This window comes from Anthonomus grandis, chromosome 14 (genome assembly GCF_022605725.1).
Source record: "Anthonomus grandis grandis chromosome 14, icAntGran1.3, whole genome shotgun sequence".
NCBI classification, from domain to species: domain Eukaryota; kingdom Metazoa; phylum Arthropoda; class Insecta; order Coleoptera; family Curculionidae; genus Anthonomus; species Anthonomus grandis.
In genome coordinates this window covers 7,348,940-7,367,757 of record NC_065559.1, presented here as the reverse complement: position 1 = coordinate 7,367,757, position 18,818 = coordinate 7,348,940, and the positions used below count along the sequence as shown (strand labels likewise).

Below are 18,818 nucleotides of genomic sequence, written 5' to 3'. Positions count from 1 at the left end.
ACTGGTAGTATTATGATTACATGGTTTCGTAAATGTTAATAGTTCAGGATCCTTATCTGCATATTTTTTCTCTCTATGCAATCTTTGTTTCTTCGCGCCTTTGATATTTTGTTTCTTCTGCAATTAATGTGTATTTCACCGAATATAGAGTCTTTATAGCACACAAAATTTGGTTTTATAAACTAGCTGGCGATGAAAGAACCAAGATGAATACTGTCCAGAGGCATTGCGGTAATCCGATGCTGTTTTAGGTAACTGCCACAAAACAAAGATTCATGCCTTTGATAACTCATAAAGAACTAGTAATTTACTTTGCTTATAATAAGCTTAATAAGCTTATATTTTTCTTTAACATAAACTGAAACCCTCAATTGGAAATATGATATATTGTACGTGGTGGCGTATGTTGCAGCAAACAATTTCACACGATTTTTTTTTGATAAATTATCGTAATGCAACATTCTAATATTCTAAACACAAATTACTGAATTCATTAATTTGTTAGATGATTAAGGAAGACAATATTAGCCAATGTGTACGGGCCTTAAGTAGGAAACTTGGCGGCGTCGGCATCTTTAGCTACTGTCAGTGTAACTGACATGACTTCGGTCAATATTTGACGTTTCAGTTTTATTTACATTTCGTTTTTTTTTTTGCTTTGTTGTTTAAATTTGTATATCTTGTTCCGCTTAGTGTTACTCCTATAAATAAAATTTAAAAAATGACCGGCAGAGCTTTACCTCAGAGTAAAGAAGCCCTTTTAAAGTCCTACAGGACGAGATTGAAGGATGATGTGAAAAGTATGCTGGAAAACTTTGAAGGTAGGTTTATTATTTTATTTATTTAATTACAGCCATCAAGGGACTAAAATCAATTATTACATTTATCACGCATTATTTATTACTATTTTTAAATTTGTCCATTGTATAGTTTAATTCATTATCCTTGAAATTTTCTTAATTCAAATATTTTGATTCATTTAGTCAATTATACAACAATATAACATAGTAACAAGATATTGTCATAAAACCACACAGAAAAAGAGATCTAACATGTAATAAATATAATATTATATGTAAAAGAATTTGACATAATAGCTCATTATAGGTACTACACTAGGTACTAGCCATAAAATCATGTTCCTCTTCCAAAGGTTAGCCAGCCGATCTTTACCCAATTATACCCATCTTCAATCAACTCCGATTTTATTTTTAATGTTCAAAATCATGGAAAAAGTAATGACTTTTCAATTTTCCCCAAACAATAATATTTTAGCTGAAAAACAGTATTTTGTTGTGGTCATAGTTGTGCCACTACCTTCAGTCCTATTACTGCTGAAATAACAGGAGCCCTAGAAAAGGGCAAGGTAAGCGTTCTAATACAATGGACTAAACACATGATTTTGATTTGTTTAATTATGATTTTTTGTGAGGCATTTTATCTTATACTGGTTTTGGATCTAGCACTCAGGCCTAAGTCAAACCTTGGGTAAGTGATAGATCACAAGATAATAATTGAGGATAAATCATTAGAAGTCATGTCGATAGAGTCCGATGTACCACAGGGCAGTGTTGTATGACCTCTCCTTTTTACACTATAAGTTAGATTTTATAAATTCATTTCAATATTGCGATTATCATTTATATGTGCAATGTGCAACAAATCTCATATATTTTTTGAACCAGATGACGTTGTTGAGGGAAATTTTAGAATAAACTGAGATCTTGAATTAGCTTGTCTGACATCTCAGAGTCATCAAATGAACTGAGTCTAGTGTTGGTGGCTCAAAGTCAAAGTCAAAATATACTTGATTTGCCAAGTTTACAAACTTATGCTAAAAGCTTCCTAATCCTAGAATTTATAATACAAGTATTTATTTGGTTATACAGGACAAAAACAGAATACAGAATCGATTTTGATTGTACATAGAAGCATATTTTATATAAACAAGACAAAACCAAATAATTTTAAATATTAAAATTAATCGTTAAAATACTCTTCAATGCTGTAGTAAGCTTTTGGTAATATTAATTTCTTTAGTTCTCTCCTAAACTTTTTAAGGTCTGTAACAGTCCTAATCGAAAAAGGAACATGATTAAATATTTTACGACTAATAAATATAAGAGAATTTCTCGTAAGTGAGGAGGTGGGGATTGGAAGAGATAAGTTGCCCACTTGACGAGTATTATGACTGGTACAGGATGGTGGACTTACGGACTTATGTATGAGTGTTGCAGTTTCCAATATAAAGAGTGAGAAAACTGTTAAAATTCTTTCAGCTACAAAAAGAGGTTTACAAGAGACTCTCAGACCAACACCACACAGATACCTTAATGCTTTTTTCTGAATAGTAAAAATTATGTTAAGGAGTCCCTTGGAGCACAATCCCCAAAATGGCAACCCATAACGGATATGAGAGTCTATTAAGGCGAAATAAACTGAACGAGCAAACAACCCCCCCAGCTCATGCCTGGCAACCCTGACTGCAAAACAACCAGAAGAAAGTTTAGCAGCGAGGCCCAAAACGTGGTTGTCAAACCTTAAACTCTCATCAATGAAGAGGCCGAGAAATCGACAATAATCCCTACCATGTAGTGGGCTCTGCTCATCAAACAAAAAACCCTCTACATTACACTTAAAGCCCAGAACAAAAGTCTTATCAACATTGAATACAAGCTGATTGCAGATGCACCACTCTTTAATTTTGTGAAGGTCCTCTACTATGAGAGATCTGACTACTTTTTGATCTTTGTTATGCCACAGAATTGTAGTATCATCGGCAAACTGAACCATTAGTCCATGCAGTGATAGAGAGCTTAAGTCATTAACATATAATAAAAACAAAATAGGACCCAACACTGACCCTTGAGGTACACCACATTTAAGATGTGCTATCCCTGACGAAAATCCAGATGCAACCACCCTCTGTGTGCAGCCAGACAGGTATGACTTCAACCACCCCAAAGCCACTCCCCTAAATCCATAAAAATCAAGCTTTGACAGCAGTATTCCATGATCCACACAATCAAAGGCCTTGGACAGATCACAGAACACCGCTGCTGCAGCCTCCTTGGAGTTCATAGATAGATACACATTCTCCAAGAATCTGAAAATGGCATCCTGCGTGCCCCTAGATGACTGAAATCCATACTGATTAGGGGACAGCACATTGTATTTGGTCAAAAAAGAAACAATTCTCTTTTTTGCAAGCCGCTCAAGAACCTTGGAGAGGGTAGACAAAATTGATATGGGACGGAAGTTAGAGGGTCGGTCCAAGCTACCACCCTTATGAAGAGGGATAATCATAGCTTCCTTTAAACAGGATGGGAACTCGCCCTGAAGAAATGACTGATTGACTGCCCAAACCAAAGCACCCAAAGCGCTCGCAGGGTGCTTGATATTTCTTTCAAAACCTGCCCTAAAATCTTGGTTTGTTTATGGATGTTAAACTTAAATTTAGCCGACACATAAGGTCTTGCATAAAAAAATCTTACTTTGCAGTAAGGTCTTTTTCTTCCACATAGACACTACCTTGAAAAAAGAACCAAAATTTTAATATGTGAAGCACTAGTATTATCACATTTTAATTTTGCTTACATTATGTATTACTTAAATTCAGCAGAGACTCTTAGGGTGCAGAAAGTTCAGAACTCATGTACTCAGTTTATATGTGGTATTAGGAGGTGATAACATGTTTCTTATAAAGTAGAGGAACTTGACCAGTTGTCAATGTATAGCAGAAGGTCTTTGCATTCCACTTGATTTTTTTATAGCATTATTAATTTATGTATCACAAAGGTTACAGACTCAAAACACTACAAATAGTACTGTAAAAACAACAAAATCTTGTGTCCAATTGTGGCACAAGCCTTCTCTATAGTTGGTTCGATGCTGCTCATGGTAAAATAGTTGTTGTAGTGTGTGGCAGTAGGACTCATTCAACAGGTACTTGCATTCAATTTGCCTGTGTAACAGTTTGTAAAGCAAAATAACAAGAGACCTTTAAGACTTTCAAGTGCAGCCAATTGAGTTCTTGTCTGATAAGTAGTGTATGTATGAAAATTTGTTGAGAACTTATTTTGAACCTGCTGTAAAAGGTTGACATTATACAATGGACATTATATGATAGAACAATACTCCAAACCACTTCTGCCAACACAGTTGTACAGTGACTTAATAGATTAGCTAAGTATTGAGTATTGGTAAGAACCACTGTCCCACATGTCTCCTTAGGAAAATAGTTTACCACACTGATGTGCTTAATTTGAATATCTGGAGAAGGCATGTTCAGACAATCCGCAAGGACAGTAGGGAATTTTTTAAAAAGAGTACAATTAATAAGTTGAAATTTCTGAATTTAATATCACTTTGCCAATTTTTAAAAGCAAGATTAGACAGCAACTCTTTTAGCACAATTAAATACTAGTTTTATTAGATATAAGTTACTTTATTTGGTTTATCTAAATTCAATTTTTGAAATTACTGTATTTTAAAGCATACAGTAATGTGTATTACTAACGTGTCATGAATATTATATAAATTATAAAAATAAGGCTTCAACAGCACTTCTTTTGGGAGAAAACAGGAAAACAAAGCCTTTTGTTCCTAAATATTTTGTATTTTTTAAATCTGCAAATGTATTATTCTGTTGGATCAAAAAAATACTTTATTAATATTAAAATTATTATTTTATACATGTGTACTTAGATTGTATGTCAATCTTGAATAGCTTTGATCACATACATTGCGAATAAATGGGTCCCAGTTATTTTCATTTCATTCTTATATATTCACTGTATTCTGGTAAGAGGGAAATAGAAACTGTAATTGGCATGTTGGGAAGAAATCCTAAATAGAAATAAATCATGTTTTTGATGAGAGAAATTAAATTGAATAACATGTAAAATCGTTGGACATGAATACATTTAACAATTTTGTATAAGGATGTTACAGTAAGTCCTTCTCAAATATAAGGACTTAATATTGAAACAGCTGCTAACAAGATTAAAGTTAATGTGAAACCCATTGTATATATCAATATTTGCCCTCAATGTAACTAACCTCAGAATCCTGCTCCACATCCTTTCAACATCTTTTATATGACAAGCATAAAATGGTGACCAAATAACAGAAATTTATTCAAGAATGTGACATACAAGTGAACAGCAGAGTATTAAAAGAGTCAAAACAAAAATTAAGACTAATTAATTATTAAGGTAAAACAAAATTTAAGTTCCAAGGTCCTTGGTTAAGAATATTCTCTATGTGTGGGGTTAGTTTACCATCAAACAATACTCCCTAAAAGATCCCTCTCAGTAAGTAGTGATATAACTCTGATGTAAACTGTTTCTGCACTATTGAACCTCTCAAGAACATGCAAGAGACATACTTAGTCATTTAATAAAATTGAAATTTACACCATTAGTATTACATTACATTTTGTACATTTTTAAGTCATATTATTATTCAAATTATAAGTGCCATGTATCTAAAATAATATCACTTATGATATTATTTTAAATCTGAATTTGAAACCAAGTAGATTACATTAATTCAGACAAATTGTGCGCATCCAGATTAAACAACTGTAAGTCCCTTTTACAAGGTTGAAACCTGACCCCAAACTTCATCAGATGTGCATGACTGTCCATCTCAAATGCCGTCGAGAAATCTGTGTACATATTATTAATCTGACAATGCCATGAAAAACTTTTAGAAAATAAGCTACCCAATAGTTTTTTAATTTCCATCATAAATTACTTGAAAATATGAGAAGGGATACGAAGTCCTTGAATTACACTATTATTGCCTAGACTTTAAATGCCTGGAATAAAATCAAAAACTCCAAGACATTCCAAGCCTGAAAATGTATTTAAGATTCCAAATTCCTTAAGGCATAAATGACTCGAAATTCTTGAAAATATGAGAATAGTATCGCAAAATCCTGCAATATACTTCAAATGCCTGAATAATAGCTTCGAATTCCAGGAAGATCTCAAAAATGGCTCCGAAAGTTTGGAAAACATGAAATGTAATGTCAGAATTCTGGACAACAAACAAGAGGATTTCAAATACTTGAAATACATTAAAAAAATAATTTAAAATTCCAGGAAGGCAATAAAAATTACTCCGGTAGTCTCGAAACAGAATCCTAGAAGACAAATTAGTTTAATTACCTAGAATAACTTGAAAAGTTACTTGAAATATATAAAAATTATTTTTAATCCTAGGAAGATAAATAAAACATTCAACAATCTGGAAAATATGAGAATATTGAGGCAAAATGTTGGAATCTACTTTAAATGCCTGGAATAAAATAAGAAATTTCTTAAAATGCCTAAAATATATATTAAATTCTAGTAAAGTCACACTGGATACAAATACATCTTTAGATAGAAATATAATTTTTTTTTCCACTCTCCTATAAATCTGTCAGAAAACTGACATTCCTTCCAAGTCCCTGGTTAACAATATCAAACCGTCAATCAGTACTCCATGATCCTTCACAGTAGGCACTGATTTAAAATGAGTCTGATCTAACTGTAGAGTGTGTGAAAGGGAAATACTTAGACAGTTACCAACATTGAAATTCAAACCATTAATATTATGGCACTGGGTCATCACATCCAAATCCTCTTGCAGGAGCTGAGCATCAGTCTCTGATTTATTCTGTAGATTTTTAGGTCATATGCAAAAAAATGCTGGCAAATGTATTTTCTGAGACAGTGATGGTTGAAAAATATGTTAATGCATTTAACTGTTTTCTGCTGAAACTAGAAACACTATTTTTGGTTCTATTAAGCGAATTTTCTCAGGCTGGTGACACTTTTGTCATGCAGTCCTTAGTTTTCTATAGTTTTATCTATAGACATATCTATCTATATTAAATTTTTATCTAAGCTCTCATTAGTTTCTAATTTAAGTCAATTTGTACTGCTTCTACCTAATTGTGCAGTACAAGTTAAAAATTATGTATAGTTTTTAATTTGTATATAATTCTTTTTAGAAATAATAAAGTTAGCAAAAGGTGAACATGATACACAACTGTCCAGGTTAACACAATGTGAGCAGGACACTTACGAAATGCATGTAAGGGCGGCCAATATCGTTAGAGCCGGCGAATCCTTAATGAAATTAGTATCAGATATCAAACAGTATTTAATTTTAAACGATTTTCCGTCGGTGAATGAAGCTATAACGCAGAATTCGAAACTGTTTAGGTAAGCACCAATTATTTTTAAAATTAATTGTTTTTGTATAATAAACTGTTTTTTTTTTAGGACGAAACAAGCAGAATGTGACCAAAAACTGATGTCACTAAGGGACGACATGGCGGCAGATTTATACGATTTAGAAGAAGAATATTATAGTAGTATTAATAAGTAATTTTAGAAATAGATTATTTATATTTCTTGGATATTAAAAACTTGGGACTTATGTAAGGTTTATTTATTATTATAAAGCATTACAACAAACAATTTCTACTGAACTTTCTTCTGTCGTTCCCAAATGTTGAAAGCAAACGTGAGTTCTTGTATTAGGGCATGTTTGAATGCAATCTGTAAAATATTAAATATAAATAAAATACGATTTATTAAAAATTTTATTTCTTACGTGTTCCCTGACAGCAACTTTCTTAACCATCCAAGTGAATTCACATAAAGAGAATATGAGGCCCAGTCCGACTCCGACAGCTAGAACAACAAATACGCCTCCGACATTGTCGAGTCCTAGTTCGGCGGCAGCTTCATTTCCTGAAGTTACTTCTGCCTTAAAAGATATGAAAGAAAAAACATTAATTGCTTTTTCCTGAACTTAAGGTGAGAAATCTAGGTGTGGAGTGGTGTCTAAGGTTATTTAAACCCTTTCAAATTGGAAATATTTGCTCGTGTAATCTGTTTCTCGAAGCATACAGAAAGAAATTAAACGTTAAGTTTGTTAAATTGAAATGAAAGTATTTTTTATATTAAATATCTTACTTCACAAATTCCACCACCATGCATCTGTTTCCACCATTTCTTTTTTAGATGATCCAAAGCGCCGCTTTCTTGTAGTTTTAAAATGGCCGCATTCAAAGGTTTTCTATACTGGAAATCTAAAAAAAAGTTGTTAGTTTTGTTTTAATTTTAAATTAGTTTTTTACTCGATGCACAGATTTTCTATGCAGTTAACAATACAATAATAAAAAAAATAACTAGGGTGACTTACTAGCCGTCATAGCGATCCCATACCCCTTCGAATCAATCTCGCTCCCTACTTGGATCAAATCGCAATAACGTTCGGTAACGTATTGGATATTAGTACTTTCCATAAGGAAGGCGTATTTTCTTTTGCTAGTTTGAACCCGTTTGACCCCATCAGCGTTACTTAGCTCGAACACGGAGGGATCGGCCGATTCCATTTGTAGCCACATCTGATGGTATATTGAGAAGTTGGTGTCTTTGAAAAAGGAACATGTTGAACCACCTGACAAACAAATATAGTTTATGACCTATATCGAAATCTCAATTATTAATATATTATAAATAGGTAGAGTTGCTGTCGACATATAAATTGCATATACCACATAAGGCATCAAAGCTATTATGACTATGATGGTCCTTAAGACATTTAGAGGCAAGTTAAGAGAGTGGACATCTGTTCTAAAAGTATTTTGTTGTACAGGTATGGAGGCGTTTAAGTATTGATTGGAATAAGTACCCTCTATGCAATAGTACCTTTAATTTATAACTAAGGGGGCTACATTTTGTTATATCATACGTACCTAAGACAAGATTTGTACACCGTTTGTATACAGTTTCTTTTACTTTTTTAACTTAATTTTTTGATAGTATATTCCTGCGAGAATATATGTTTAAATTTCCATATGCTCTTTTCAGGCAATATGTAACGTGTTCGGAGAAGCATAGATCACTATCAAATTTCGATGTTGTTGATAGTTGTTTACCATTTATAAGATTTTCCAATTGTTTTGTATTTCTAGCAAAATAGTTGTGTTTTTGCTGAATTAATGGAAAGAATACGTTTTCTCGAAATATCTATTAGAGAATGCAGATCTTTATTTATAAAAGTACTAGCATCAAAGCTATATAAAAGTATATATACAAAAATTAATAAGGACTAGAATATTTTACCTTTTACCGAAACATTTGTTTTTACTTATTGAGCTCGGTGTTTTAAATATTCATAAGTTGAATATTTATTGTAAAAAAACTATTAACTAGTATAGAGTAATTGAGAGTATAGCAGTTTATGTTTTATTCTACCAAATAAATTAGGAGTAATCCAGCAGAGTAAAAATCTTATAATATTTTATTTTTAACCGATTTAATAGCAAAAGCTGACAAATTCAATAATTAAAAAAAAATCTTAATACGGACCTGCTTTTATTTTTTTTAATTATGAGTATTGACTTATTATTAATAAAAACTAATCCACTTCATGATTTAATTTTATAAAATACCATGAAATATCATCAATTATACATCAAATTTAATATTAAAAACTCACATTTTTTACAAAACAGTTAAAATTACTAATTATATAAATAACTAAATAAACTTTACTTTCAACATCTAGCATCTTTTAAAAAAACTAGTGTAACAAAAATCAAAGAAATATATTAGTAGGGGAAAATGACATACTTATTATAATATGTAACTTGCTAACGTCGTAACAATATACGCATGCGCTAAATTAGATCATAAATTATTTACCCAACAGGTTCCAACCATTTCAGTTTATCTCTGCTCACTAACGGAGGTGTACGCTTGATATTATTTCTAAATTTGTGGTGCAAAAATATTTTTCGCGCTTTGTTTAATTTGGTTATAATATTAGACAACATTTCGCTAGGTAAGTTGCTTTATTTTAGCTGATTATTTATTATGATTTACAAGAGGAATAACGCAAATATTAGAAAAAATATATTTTTTTGTTTTCTCTAGTCGTGTAAAATGACATAGTGCGTTTTCGGCTAAAATGACATAGTATGTCATTTTGCTCGACTTATAGAAATAATTTTTTTATTTGTTATTGCAGATTGTCATTCCCCGATTGTACGAAAGAAAGACAAATAGGCAGTCATGAAGTACAGATTCGATGTTAAAAGCCATAGAAGCGGTCAATAATGGTGAAATAGGCGGGCTAAAAACGCCTTGGTAGATTTAAGCCTACTTTTCCACCAGAAGTAGAACGGCAGTTAGTTGAACATCTAAAACTTCTAGAGTCAAGATTTTTTGGACTCACAAGGAAGGATGTGTTAAGCTTGGCCTACCAGTTAGCTTTTAAAAATGGCTTTCAATACAACTTTAACCGTGAGAAGAAAACAGCAGGAAAAGATTGGCTGCGAGAATTCTGAAGAAGAAATCCGGATATAGCATTACGTAAGCCAGAGGCGACATCTGCTGCTAGATCCCAGGCTTTCAACAAACCACAAGTTGCTCGTTTTTTTTGAGATTCTAGAAAAGGTGATTAAAAAAGAAAATATCAACCCACTTAACATATATAACGTCGATGAATCAGCACTCTCTACTGTGCAAAAGCCTCAAAAAATATTTGCAACAACAGGTTGTAAGCAAGTAGGAGCCATAACCAGTGCCGAAAGGGGATCCCATGTAACCGTTGTCTGCTGCATGAGTTCCAATGGTAATTTTATCCCACCAGCCTTAATATTTCCCAGAAAAAACATAAAGAACGAACTTACTGATAATGCTCCCCCAGGGACTCTTGGCATTGCTCAGGAGTCTGGTTGGATGACTGGACCAGTATTTTTGCAATGGTTAAAACATTTTCAAAAGTTTACGAAGGCCTCATCACACGAAAAGGTGCTTTTAATTGTTGATGGCCATTTCAGCCATAAGTACCTTGATAGTCTGATTTTCTCCAAAGAACATGGTATTGTTCTGCTCTGCTTGCCTTCTCACTGCACCCACCGACTGCAGCTCCTTGATGTTTCATTCTTCGGTCCCTTAAAAACCTATTTCGATCAAGCTATAACCAAGTGGCTTAAGGCACACCCAGGCAGAGTTGTAACGCAATTTCAAATAGGTGCCTTACCTACTAAAGCATATGGAAAAGCTGCCACCATTCAAAATGCAACCAACGACTTTTCTAAAACCGGAATATGGCCACTAAATCCTGATGTATTTCCAGAATACATGTTTCAAGCAGAGGAGACAACAAATATTCCAGAATCTGAAGGTAATATAAATATAAAAAACACTCTAGCTGGAGAACCTTCCGCAGCACTATCTCTACAAACTTCAAGCGGGATGGGCAATTTAAAGGACGTAACTTCAAAAAGTAATCCCCAGTACATCAGATCAACAAAATAAAAGATTACTTGCCGTTACTTTCTCCGATCTGAGTCCCATTCCAGTAGGACCATTTATCTCAGGCCAGGGAAAGAGGAAGCCGAGAAAGTGTCAGGGAACTACCGTGCTAAATTCTACTACAAATTTGGAGGAAACAAAATCAAGAACTACACCGACAGTCGAAAATAAAAAAAGAGCTGCAACTAAAAAGGTATTTGTTGACACTAACTCTGAATCGGAAAACAACCCATTAGAAGACGACGAAGATTGTACTTGCATTTACTGTGTGGAAGAATTTAAAAGGTCAAAGGCAAAGGAAATTTGGCTGCAATGTTGTTCTTGCTCGAAATGGGCACACGCTGAGTGTGCTGGAGTCGACAAAAAAACTAAAATGTTTGTGTTGCGATAATGAACTGTGTTGCGATAATTAATTTTCTACAGAAATCTTTGGCAATATTTAATAGGTATGTCATAGGTATGTAAATAGCTCCGCACGGAGCTATTTACTGTGGGTATGTCATTTTACCCATTTAGGAGGGTAAAACGAACTTTTACCTTTTTAGATTAAATACTTTAAAATGAGAATTTCTTGTTGAGTTTTTTTAGTAATTTTTATTTTGGAAAATAGAGTAGAGATGCCTGTATTTTTTTGTTACTTTTGTAGAATTAAAATATATTTTGTTCATAGACAATTTTGGTTTTTGAAAACCCTACGTCATTTTGTACACCCTTCCCCTACCTATTAGTAAATATATTAGAGATAAATATGACGTACTTTATGTCGAATCCTGCTACCCAAAAAGCCAAATAACAATTAAACTTGTAACACTAATTAAATTTTGATTATAATAAAAAAAATACATGAATTATCCTCTTTCAACTTCGATGCATTTTTGGCCATTTGAAAGGGGACACTCTGTATAATAAAACATTAAGAGAGACTGGAAAATGAACAGTTATACGCTGATTAATAACTAACGACTTCAAAACGACATTTTTGATTTAACATTTAACATAAATATGGTCAAGACAAGATTTACTTTCAGGTGAACATTTATAAAAAATAAATGTTTCTATCAGAATGATTACTGGAAATTCTCTATTAAAACCATGCAAAAATAATTGCTTTTAAGTGAAGTGACGCGATAAATTCTAATGTTATTTTGATAGACTAAGAAGTTTGTTTCATCCAACGTAACTTTGTTTAAATAATGCTTAACTTCATTTAATATTTTAAATTCAATTTTATCATGTTTAAAATTTCTTATGTAACTATCCATCCTTAAAATTAATGATAAGACGTATATATGTGAAATACAATAAATATATTATTAACAGTAGCCAATAAAATTCAATTAGTCTCAAAATATGTATATAACTAAAAGCCTATCATAACATAACTTTCGATATCTACATGTGATATCTAATATAAAGTGTATGGAAACTATTTCGCATGAATAATCCCAAGTTAAGTAACTGGCAGAGAAATGTTCCAGTACTTCCATATTCCAGGGTAGTTCGCTTATATTAGTTACAGCAGTTACTAGAATATTTTTCAGGCAAACCATATGCTAGTACATTGCATTTTCTCTATTTACCGTCAAGTTTTCCTAGTTTACGATCAAATTTATAAATGATAGTAAAACACTTTTTCTCGTAAGTTGTAGTGTATATAAATTGTAGTAACTTTTTTTTTACATTTTCACACTAATAAGGTGAAAAATCTATGTAAAAAAGAAAACGATTTAATTATTAAACTGTTTCCTTCCACCATATGCAGAAATATTTTTAACAGTAGAAGTCCATACTCTACAGATGAGTACAACAAAAAATATGATTTAAGCTGTCGATCTGTTCAAAAGGATTCTATATATTTTTACAATACATATAGTGAAATTTGTTCAGATTTTACTGCTTTATTGATATTTCTTAACATTTATTATTTATGAAATATAAATTTCGTATAAAATACGAATTATTTTCTTATTTTAAATGGTATGGCTCTAGGTGAAAATATTTGTTTTTGATTTTTTTTAATTAACTAGTTTTCATCATAAATCACTATTATATTTGAATGCTTTTATCGTATAAACAATAATTACATAATCAGTATATATTAATTTTATTTTCAGGTTATATAGAAAATAAAATTTTTTTAATCTTTTTTTAAACAACTATTTAGGGATTCGACATTTAGATTTATACACTTTATAGAAAACCCAAAATGGACATTTTTATTGCATTTGACGTACTTCTGACTTTAATCAGTTTTATTTAGTAGTTACGGTACATTTAGAACAAAAAAATAAATAAATCCCCATTATCGTGTTCATAAATGACCCATGAAAATTGATATTAATTTAACAATAGACAATAAAAAATATACTATGATTTTAAGCTAAAGGTTAAAAAATGTGTTCCGAATATATTTTTATAGTACAAAATATAAAGAAATCACAAAACTTAAAGATTGAGTTTTAATTTTCTTCCGAAGATGCAACATCATTAGCGAAACACATGTCGATAGTAAACATAAAGAGTTTTGGTTGCTGGTAAGTTGTAAATGCTTTATCAAGGTATTAAATTATGTTTATAATGCTCTAAAGTTCTTATAATTGAAGCAACATTGAATTTATTTGATATTAATTTTTTTTGATAATGATTCTTTAGTATTTACTTATTAGAACTTTGTTCTTTAAACATACCCCATATTTAACTTGCAAGAATTTGGCTGTTTCAACACTTAATTTTGAATCTGTCCATATCTTCTGTTCATAATAATAGCCTTTTTTAAAAAGACTTTTCCTTCATAAAAACTAACACAATTAAAGAATAATAATGTTTAAAACCTCTATAAGGAATTTCATTTTAATATGTTAAGAAAACTTTTTTTTGAATAGTGTCACTTTTGAAATGCCGAAGCGATATATGTATTACCTTGAAGACAACCATATTTTATCTTGTTCTGATTGGCTAAATCTTCAGCACTGTCGATTGTTAGTTCCATACGAGACATTGTCAGGAAGGCTGCCATATTTGCTGTGTACGATGACGTCATGATTAATGAAAAGAACCACCAAGATGCTGTTGCCATTCTAGTCGAAATGCCCCTGAAAACGAAAAAATTAAACAAACGTAAAGGACTAGGGATATATAAATTTACTTTGGTAACAGATCGCATCCTTGAGTCATGATCGATCCTAAAGTTAACCAAACGCAGTTTCTAATGGTCCAAATGTTTTCTAGCTCTTTGGGCTCGGGATCACATGGATGTGGGTTCTCCCAGTCATTAGGGTTTAACCTGAAATATATGTATTCAATAATAGGCGGAATGACAAATTTATTAATTTTTTCTATTTTATGAGAGTGACTGTTAAATGACCGGATTCTATAGAAGAATTAGAAAACTTGTTTAATGTGGTAACGGCAAATTTTTGTTGGGAATACAGATAAACTATTTGGTGATGTTTTAAAGTAGAAATAGATCATTTATTTTAGTAAACGGGCACCACTTGTATGATCTAATAGAACATCTTTTTAATGTTAACATTTTTCAAAATATCTTATTCGCATGAGATAAAATCGCAATATTTATTGAGTTCAATTCAGCCATTCACAAACCTCAAAGTTTTTGAAATCTTCCAACATGTGCGTGGCTTTGTTAATACTGCATATTTTAAACGATTCAGAACTTCGCCGTTTATGTTTACGTCCATGTTGTCACAATTTATGTATTCCTGGAAAGTCGAGAATAACTTTGGCGATATCGAGTAATCCTGACGGATACCGCATTTGATGTTAAATTTTTTTCATCCTCATAGAGTCTTGCACATGCAGTTGCTGTTTCGTAGATATTCTCAATTATTGCAATGTATCAATGGTCGACTCCACGAGGAGCATTCGGAAGTGTCAAACGCTTTCTCGTAGTATATCAATACATGTATAAATGGCTTTTTATGTTCCACACATTTCTCTATTAAACTTTAATGAGTTGCAAGTGTACCAAAACCTCAACGGAGGCCAGCCTGTTCACGCGGCTTATGGGGGTCTAGTTTATTTGTGAGTCTCTTTTGATTGTCATGAATAGCTTTTAAAGATGCGATAAAACACTAATAGGTCGATAGGTTCTTAAATCAGACGCTCTTCTCAAACATTTCTAATACATAGTCCGTATTTATCAATGAAGTTACGTAAATGGTTGTCGATATATGTCCTACCTATTTTGGCACTGATATCTCCCATCATTATCAGTATATCTTTTTTTTGGTGTTTTTGCAATGATTGTACTATAGTCTCTAATATCAGGAAACTGTACCATATTACTGCTTGCATAGTAGCACATAAATACAAAAAATGCTATCAGGAATTTAGTTCGATTATTTAATAGCTGTACCTCGTATAGCAAACTTACCTTGCCACTAAAAATATAATTATTGATATAATCAAATAGGAGGTGGCCATATACAACCAAACGTCCAAACTCAGCGGAAGGGCAAAAGACAATAGCTCTGGTGGTTCTTTTACAGCTTTCGCATATAAAATGCTTATACCTAAAATCGAACTTTTCAAAAGTGAAAAAAATTCAATTTAAAGTTTCTTTACCTAAATTCATAAAAGGATTCGTAAAGTCCACGGCGGTTTTTCGTTCGTAGGTTATTGTGAGATCGGCTACGGCTAAGTCAGCTTTCTGTAATTATAACATATAAATATTTAATAAATAGTCGGTGTACGCTTTTCATTCCTACCCTATCTAGTAAATGTCGAATCAATCCATTCCATTCCTTCTTCTCCAAATCGTAGTTTCCATATTTACCATCGGGGACCACTTCAAACGTGTAACTGCAATTCAGGAAATTGCAAATTTCCTTAATTAAATCTACTGCGTAGCCTTCGTATTGGTCGTTTCCATAAGTCTCTTTATTCACGTCTTCTCGTAACATAAAATAGGGCGCTCCTAACCTATAATTCAAAAAAGACATTACTTACATATACACTTTGATAGGCGTACAGATATCAATATTTGAATATTTGAACTCAATAACCACTCTACTATTCTATCATCTATTTTTCTAGTCTATTTCAATGGAATATCTCAATTTAAACCCTCTCTTCATGCCCCAATGGGCCTGTAAGGTGCATTTTGAAGTTTCTTGGACCAGATATGGTAAAACTCTCATTTTGACTATCTATAGACCTTTATTGCAAAATATTCATATTTTTCTAGATTATAATGAAAGTTTTCGTGTTGGATTACCAAGAAACTTGTCATAAATGTTGATATTTGAATTAGACTCGAATTAGTTTGAATTAGTTATGGACGGTTGACAATATATTTTGAAATGTCTCTAACTCTACTTTTAAAGCTAATATTTGCGATCCCTCATTGCCTGATCATCTGGGAATAGTAAGTACTTTAATTGGGACTTTTTCTGGATAATTGTTTTCCAATATGTTAGCGGATAGACTCCATTACGATCTTGGTAAATGATAACTCTACTTCAGGGATTTTTCTACCGATGCATGCCTTGATTATCTCCCAATCAATATTCTGAGAGAAAACCATTTCCTACTCAAAGTTTCCATCATTTCGCACTGTCCCATTAATTCCGTTCTATACCTATTCTCCAAGCCGTTTAGTCAACGTGGACAATTAAGGCTAAAGGGTGTATTTTGCATACTATGGCGAATATAAAAACAAATGGACCGAATACTGACCCACACCTTCATGAAGGTCAGCCTCGAGGATTTTGGGAGAGGCCAAAAATTCGCAATTCCAACACATATCAAAAAATAATGCAAAGATCAAACTTTGCATTAACGCTTCACATGTAATATACGAACAATGAGATTAAGTGAATATTTAGAAGAACTGGAAGTAGAATTAGCTCGTATCAAATGGAATATCCTAGGTTTAAGTAAAACAAGACTGCGTGAAGATAAATGTACTGAGCTAAAATCACAACACCTTTTATATCAAAATAACAAAGATGAGGACTTGATACATACAAATATAATGTCACCAAAATGAAGTTAGTATCGCATAGAGTTTTATATAAAATATCGAAAAGATATAGGGGAGAATGTCCCAAAATTAGACAAAGCATATGTAATTTTAAAATTACCGCCACAAGTTTGATGTGTTTCGTTCGGATAGTAAGGTTACATCATAGAGAAAGTAAAATAAGAGAGATGCCAAGTGATATTTCGAACACCTTATTTTTGACACTTGACGGTTAGTAGTTCGAATGGCTAGGAAGGATGGCTACACCGACAAGGTGTCTTGCTAATAATAGCTAATGTTCATATTGTCGAAATTGAAAGTCATACTTGTCAATGTTGTGGCTTCTTTATAAATTTAAATTATAATATAATCAGTCTAATATTATATTTTACTTGTTATTAACTCAAAGAGAGATTAAGATCTTTGAATCAGGATCCTTAAAAAAATACTGTTTCAGCAATTCGCCAATTGTGACCCCAAGATACAATTAGAAACTCTAGTTAGCTTACAGACTCTTTTAAGACTGTTTAGTAACACCACTATCCAACAGAAATTGTTAATTAGATGATGGCTCTATTTTAGACAACTTACAAGCCTCTTTGGACATATTAGGATGAAAACATCTTACCATATGTCACAGGCTTTCTGGTCAACATAATCAAAACTCTAAACCGTCATGATGTTTGAACAATGTTCAAAGAGTTTACTGAAGATAAAGATTGACATATGTTACTAGAGAAATGAGTGTGGAAATTGCTAGAGTCCATGATTATGTAAAATTTATACTACAAACATATCTTCATGGCCAGATCTCCCATATTTAACCCTCGCCGTACCGAATATGGGTCTTCGATGACCCGAAACTTAAAAATCCTGAAATATCTTTTACTTCTCTGATTTTTTTTCAGTAAGCGTCCATGAATTCTCAAATTTTATCATAACAATGCTTTATTTGGTAAAAATTGAAGAAAAAACGAATTTTTTCTTCAAAAAATGATGGATGGGTCACCGACGACCCGGTTTTGGGATAAATAGGTATATGCTAAAACTCCCTTTTTTACAGATCTAAACAAGATAAGTTGCGTATATTTCCAATTTATTGCTTTGTTGTTCAGTTTACTGTCGAACGTTACTATGAGAGGGTTTTGGGTATATGTATTTAAAATAAAAAGTTTTAGTTGTTTAATTTTGTAATAAACGTAAAGCAAAATATAGAAACATCTTTTATTATGATTTCCATATTTTTTTAAATAAAAATTTTACAAAAAAAATGGTCAATTTTGACCCGGTTTTGGGATCCAAAAAAATATTATTATTTTGGGACGGCTAGGGTTAAAAGAAAAATAAGTTTGAGTCGTTTACACGTAGCAAACATAGAGAAAAGCCAATATATTGCGTTCAGCCATAGAGTCGGTAATTAAAAAAATGTATAATGATTTATTTAGAATTTATCAAGCAAATAAGAAAATACCAAAGAGCAAACCTAAATAATTTACACGTTA

General features: G+C 32.1%; 2 protein-coding genes across 2 annotated transcripts in view; one reads left to right on the top strand and one right to left on the bottom strand.

Annotated features, from left to right (window-relative positions):
• The first annotated feature begins 615 nt into the window (after positions 1 to 615).
• On the top strand, positions 616 to 7,437 carry LOC126744813 (mediator of RNA polymerase II transcription subunit 22). The gene is made up of 3 exons (XM_050452376.1): positions 616 to 821; positions 7,007 to 7,220; positions 7,281 to 7,437. The coding sequence occupies exons 1-3, from the start codon at positions 722 to 724 to the stop codon at positions 7,384 to 7,386; spliced, it is 420 nt and encodes a 139-aa protein (XP_050308333.1). The 5' UTR covers positions 616 to 721; the 3' UTR covers positions 7,387 to 7,437.
• The window catches only part of LOC126744810 (glutamate receptor ionotropic, kainate 2-like), a 504,704-nt gene continuing 493,318 nt past the window's right edge, over positions 7,433 to 18,818 (bottom strand). The window contains exons 10-18 of the mRNA XM_050452372.1: positions 16,061 to 16,274; positions 15,918 to 16,002; positions 15,727 to 15,865; positions 14,479 to 14,616; positions 14,253 to 14,425; positions 8,209 to 8,466; positions 7,980 to 8,095; positions 7,615 to 7,770; positions 7,433 to 7,559 (exon numbers count right to left, since the gene is read on the bottom strand). Of these exons, the coding sequence (XP_050308329.1) occupies positions 7,482 to 7,559; positions 7,615 to 7,770; positions 7,980 to 8,095; positions 8,209 to 8,466; positions 14,253 to 14,425; positions 14,479 to 14,616; positions 15,727 to 15,865; positions 15,918 to 16,002; positions 16,061 to 16,274 (1,357 nt within the window). The 3' untranslated portion in view covers positions 7,433 to 7,481. The remainder of the gene's footprint in view (positions 7,560 to 7,614; positions 7,771 to 7,979; positions 8,096 to 8,208; positions 8,467 to 14,252; positions 14,426 to 14,478; positions 14,617 to 15,726; positions 15,866 to 15,917; positions 16,003 to 16,060; positions 16,275 to 18,818) is intronic.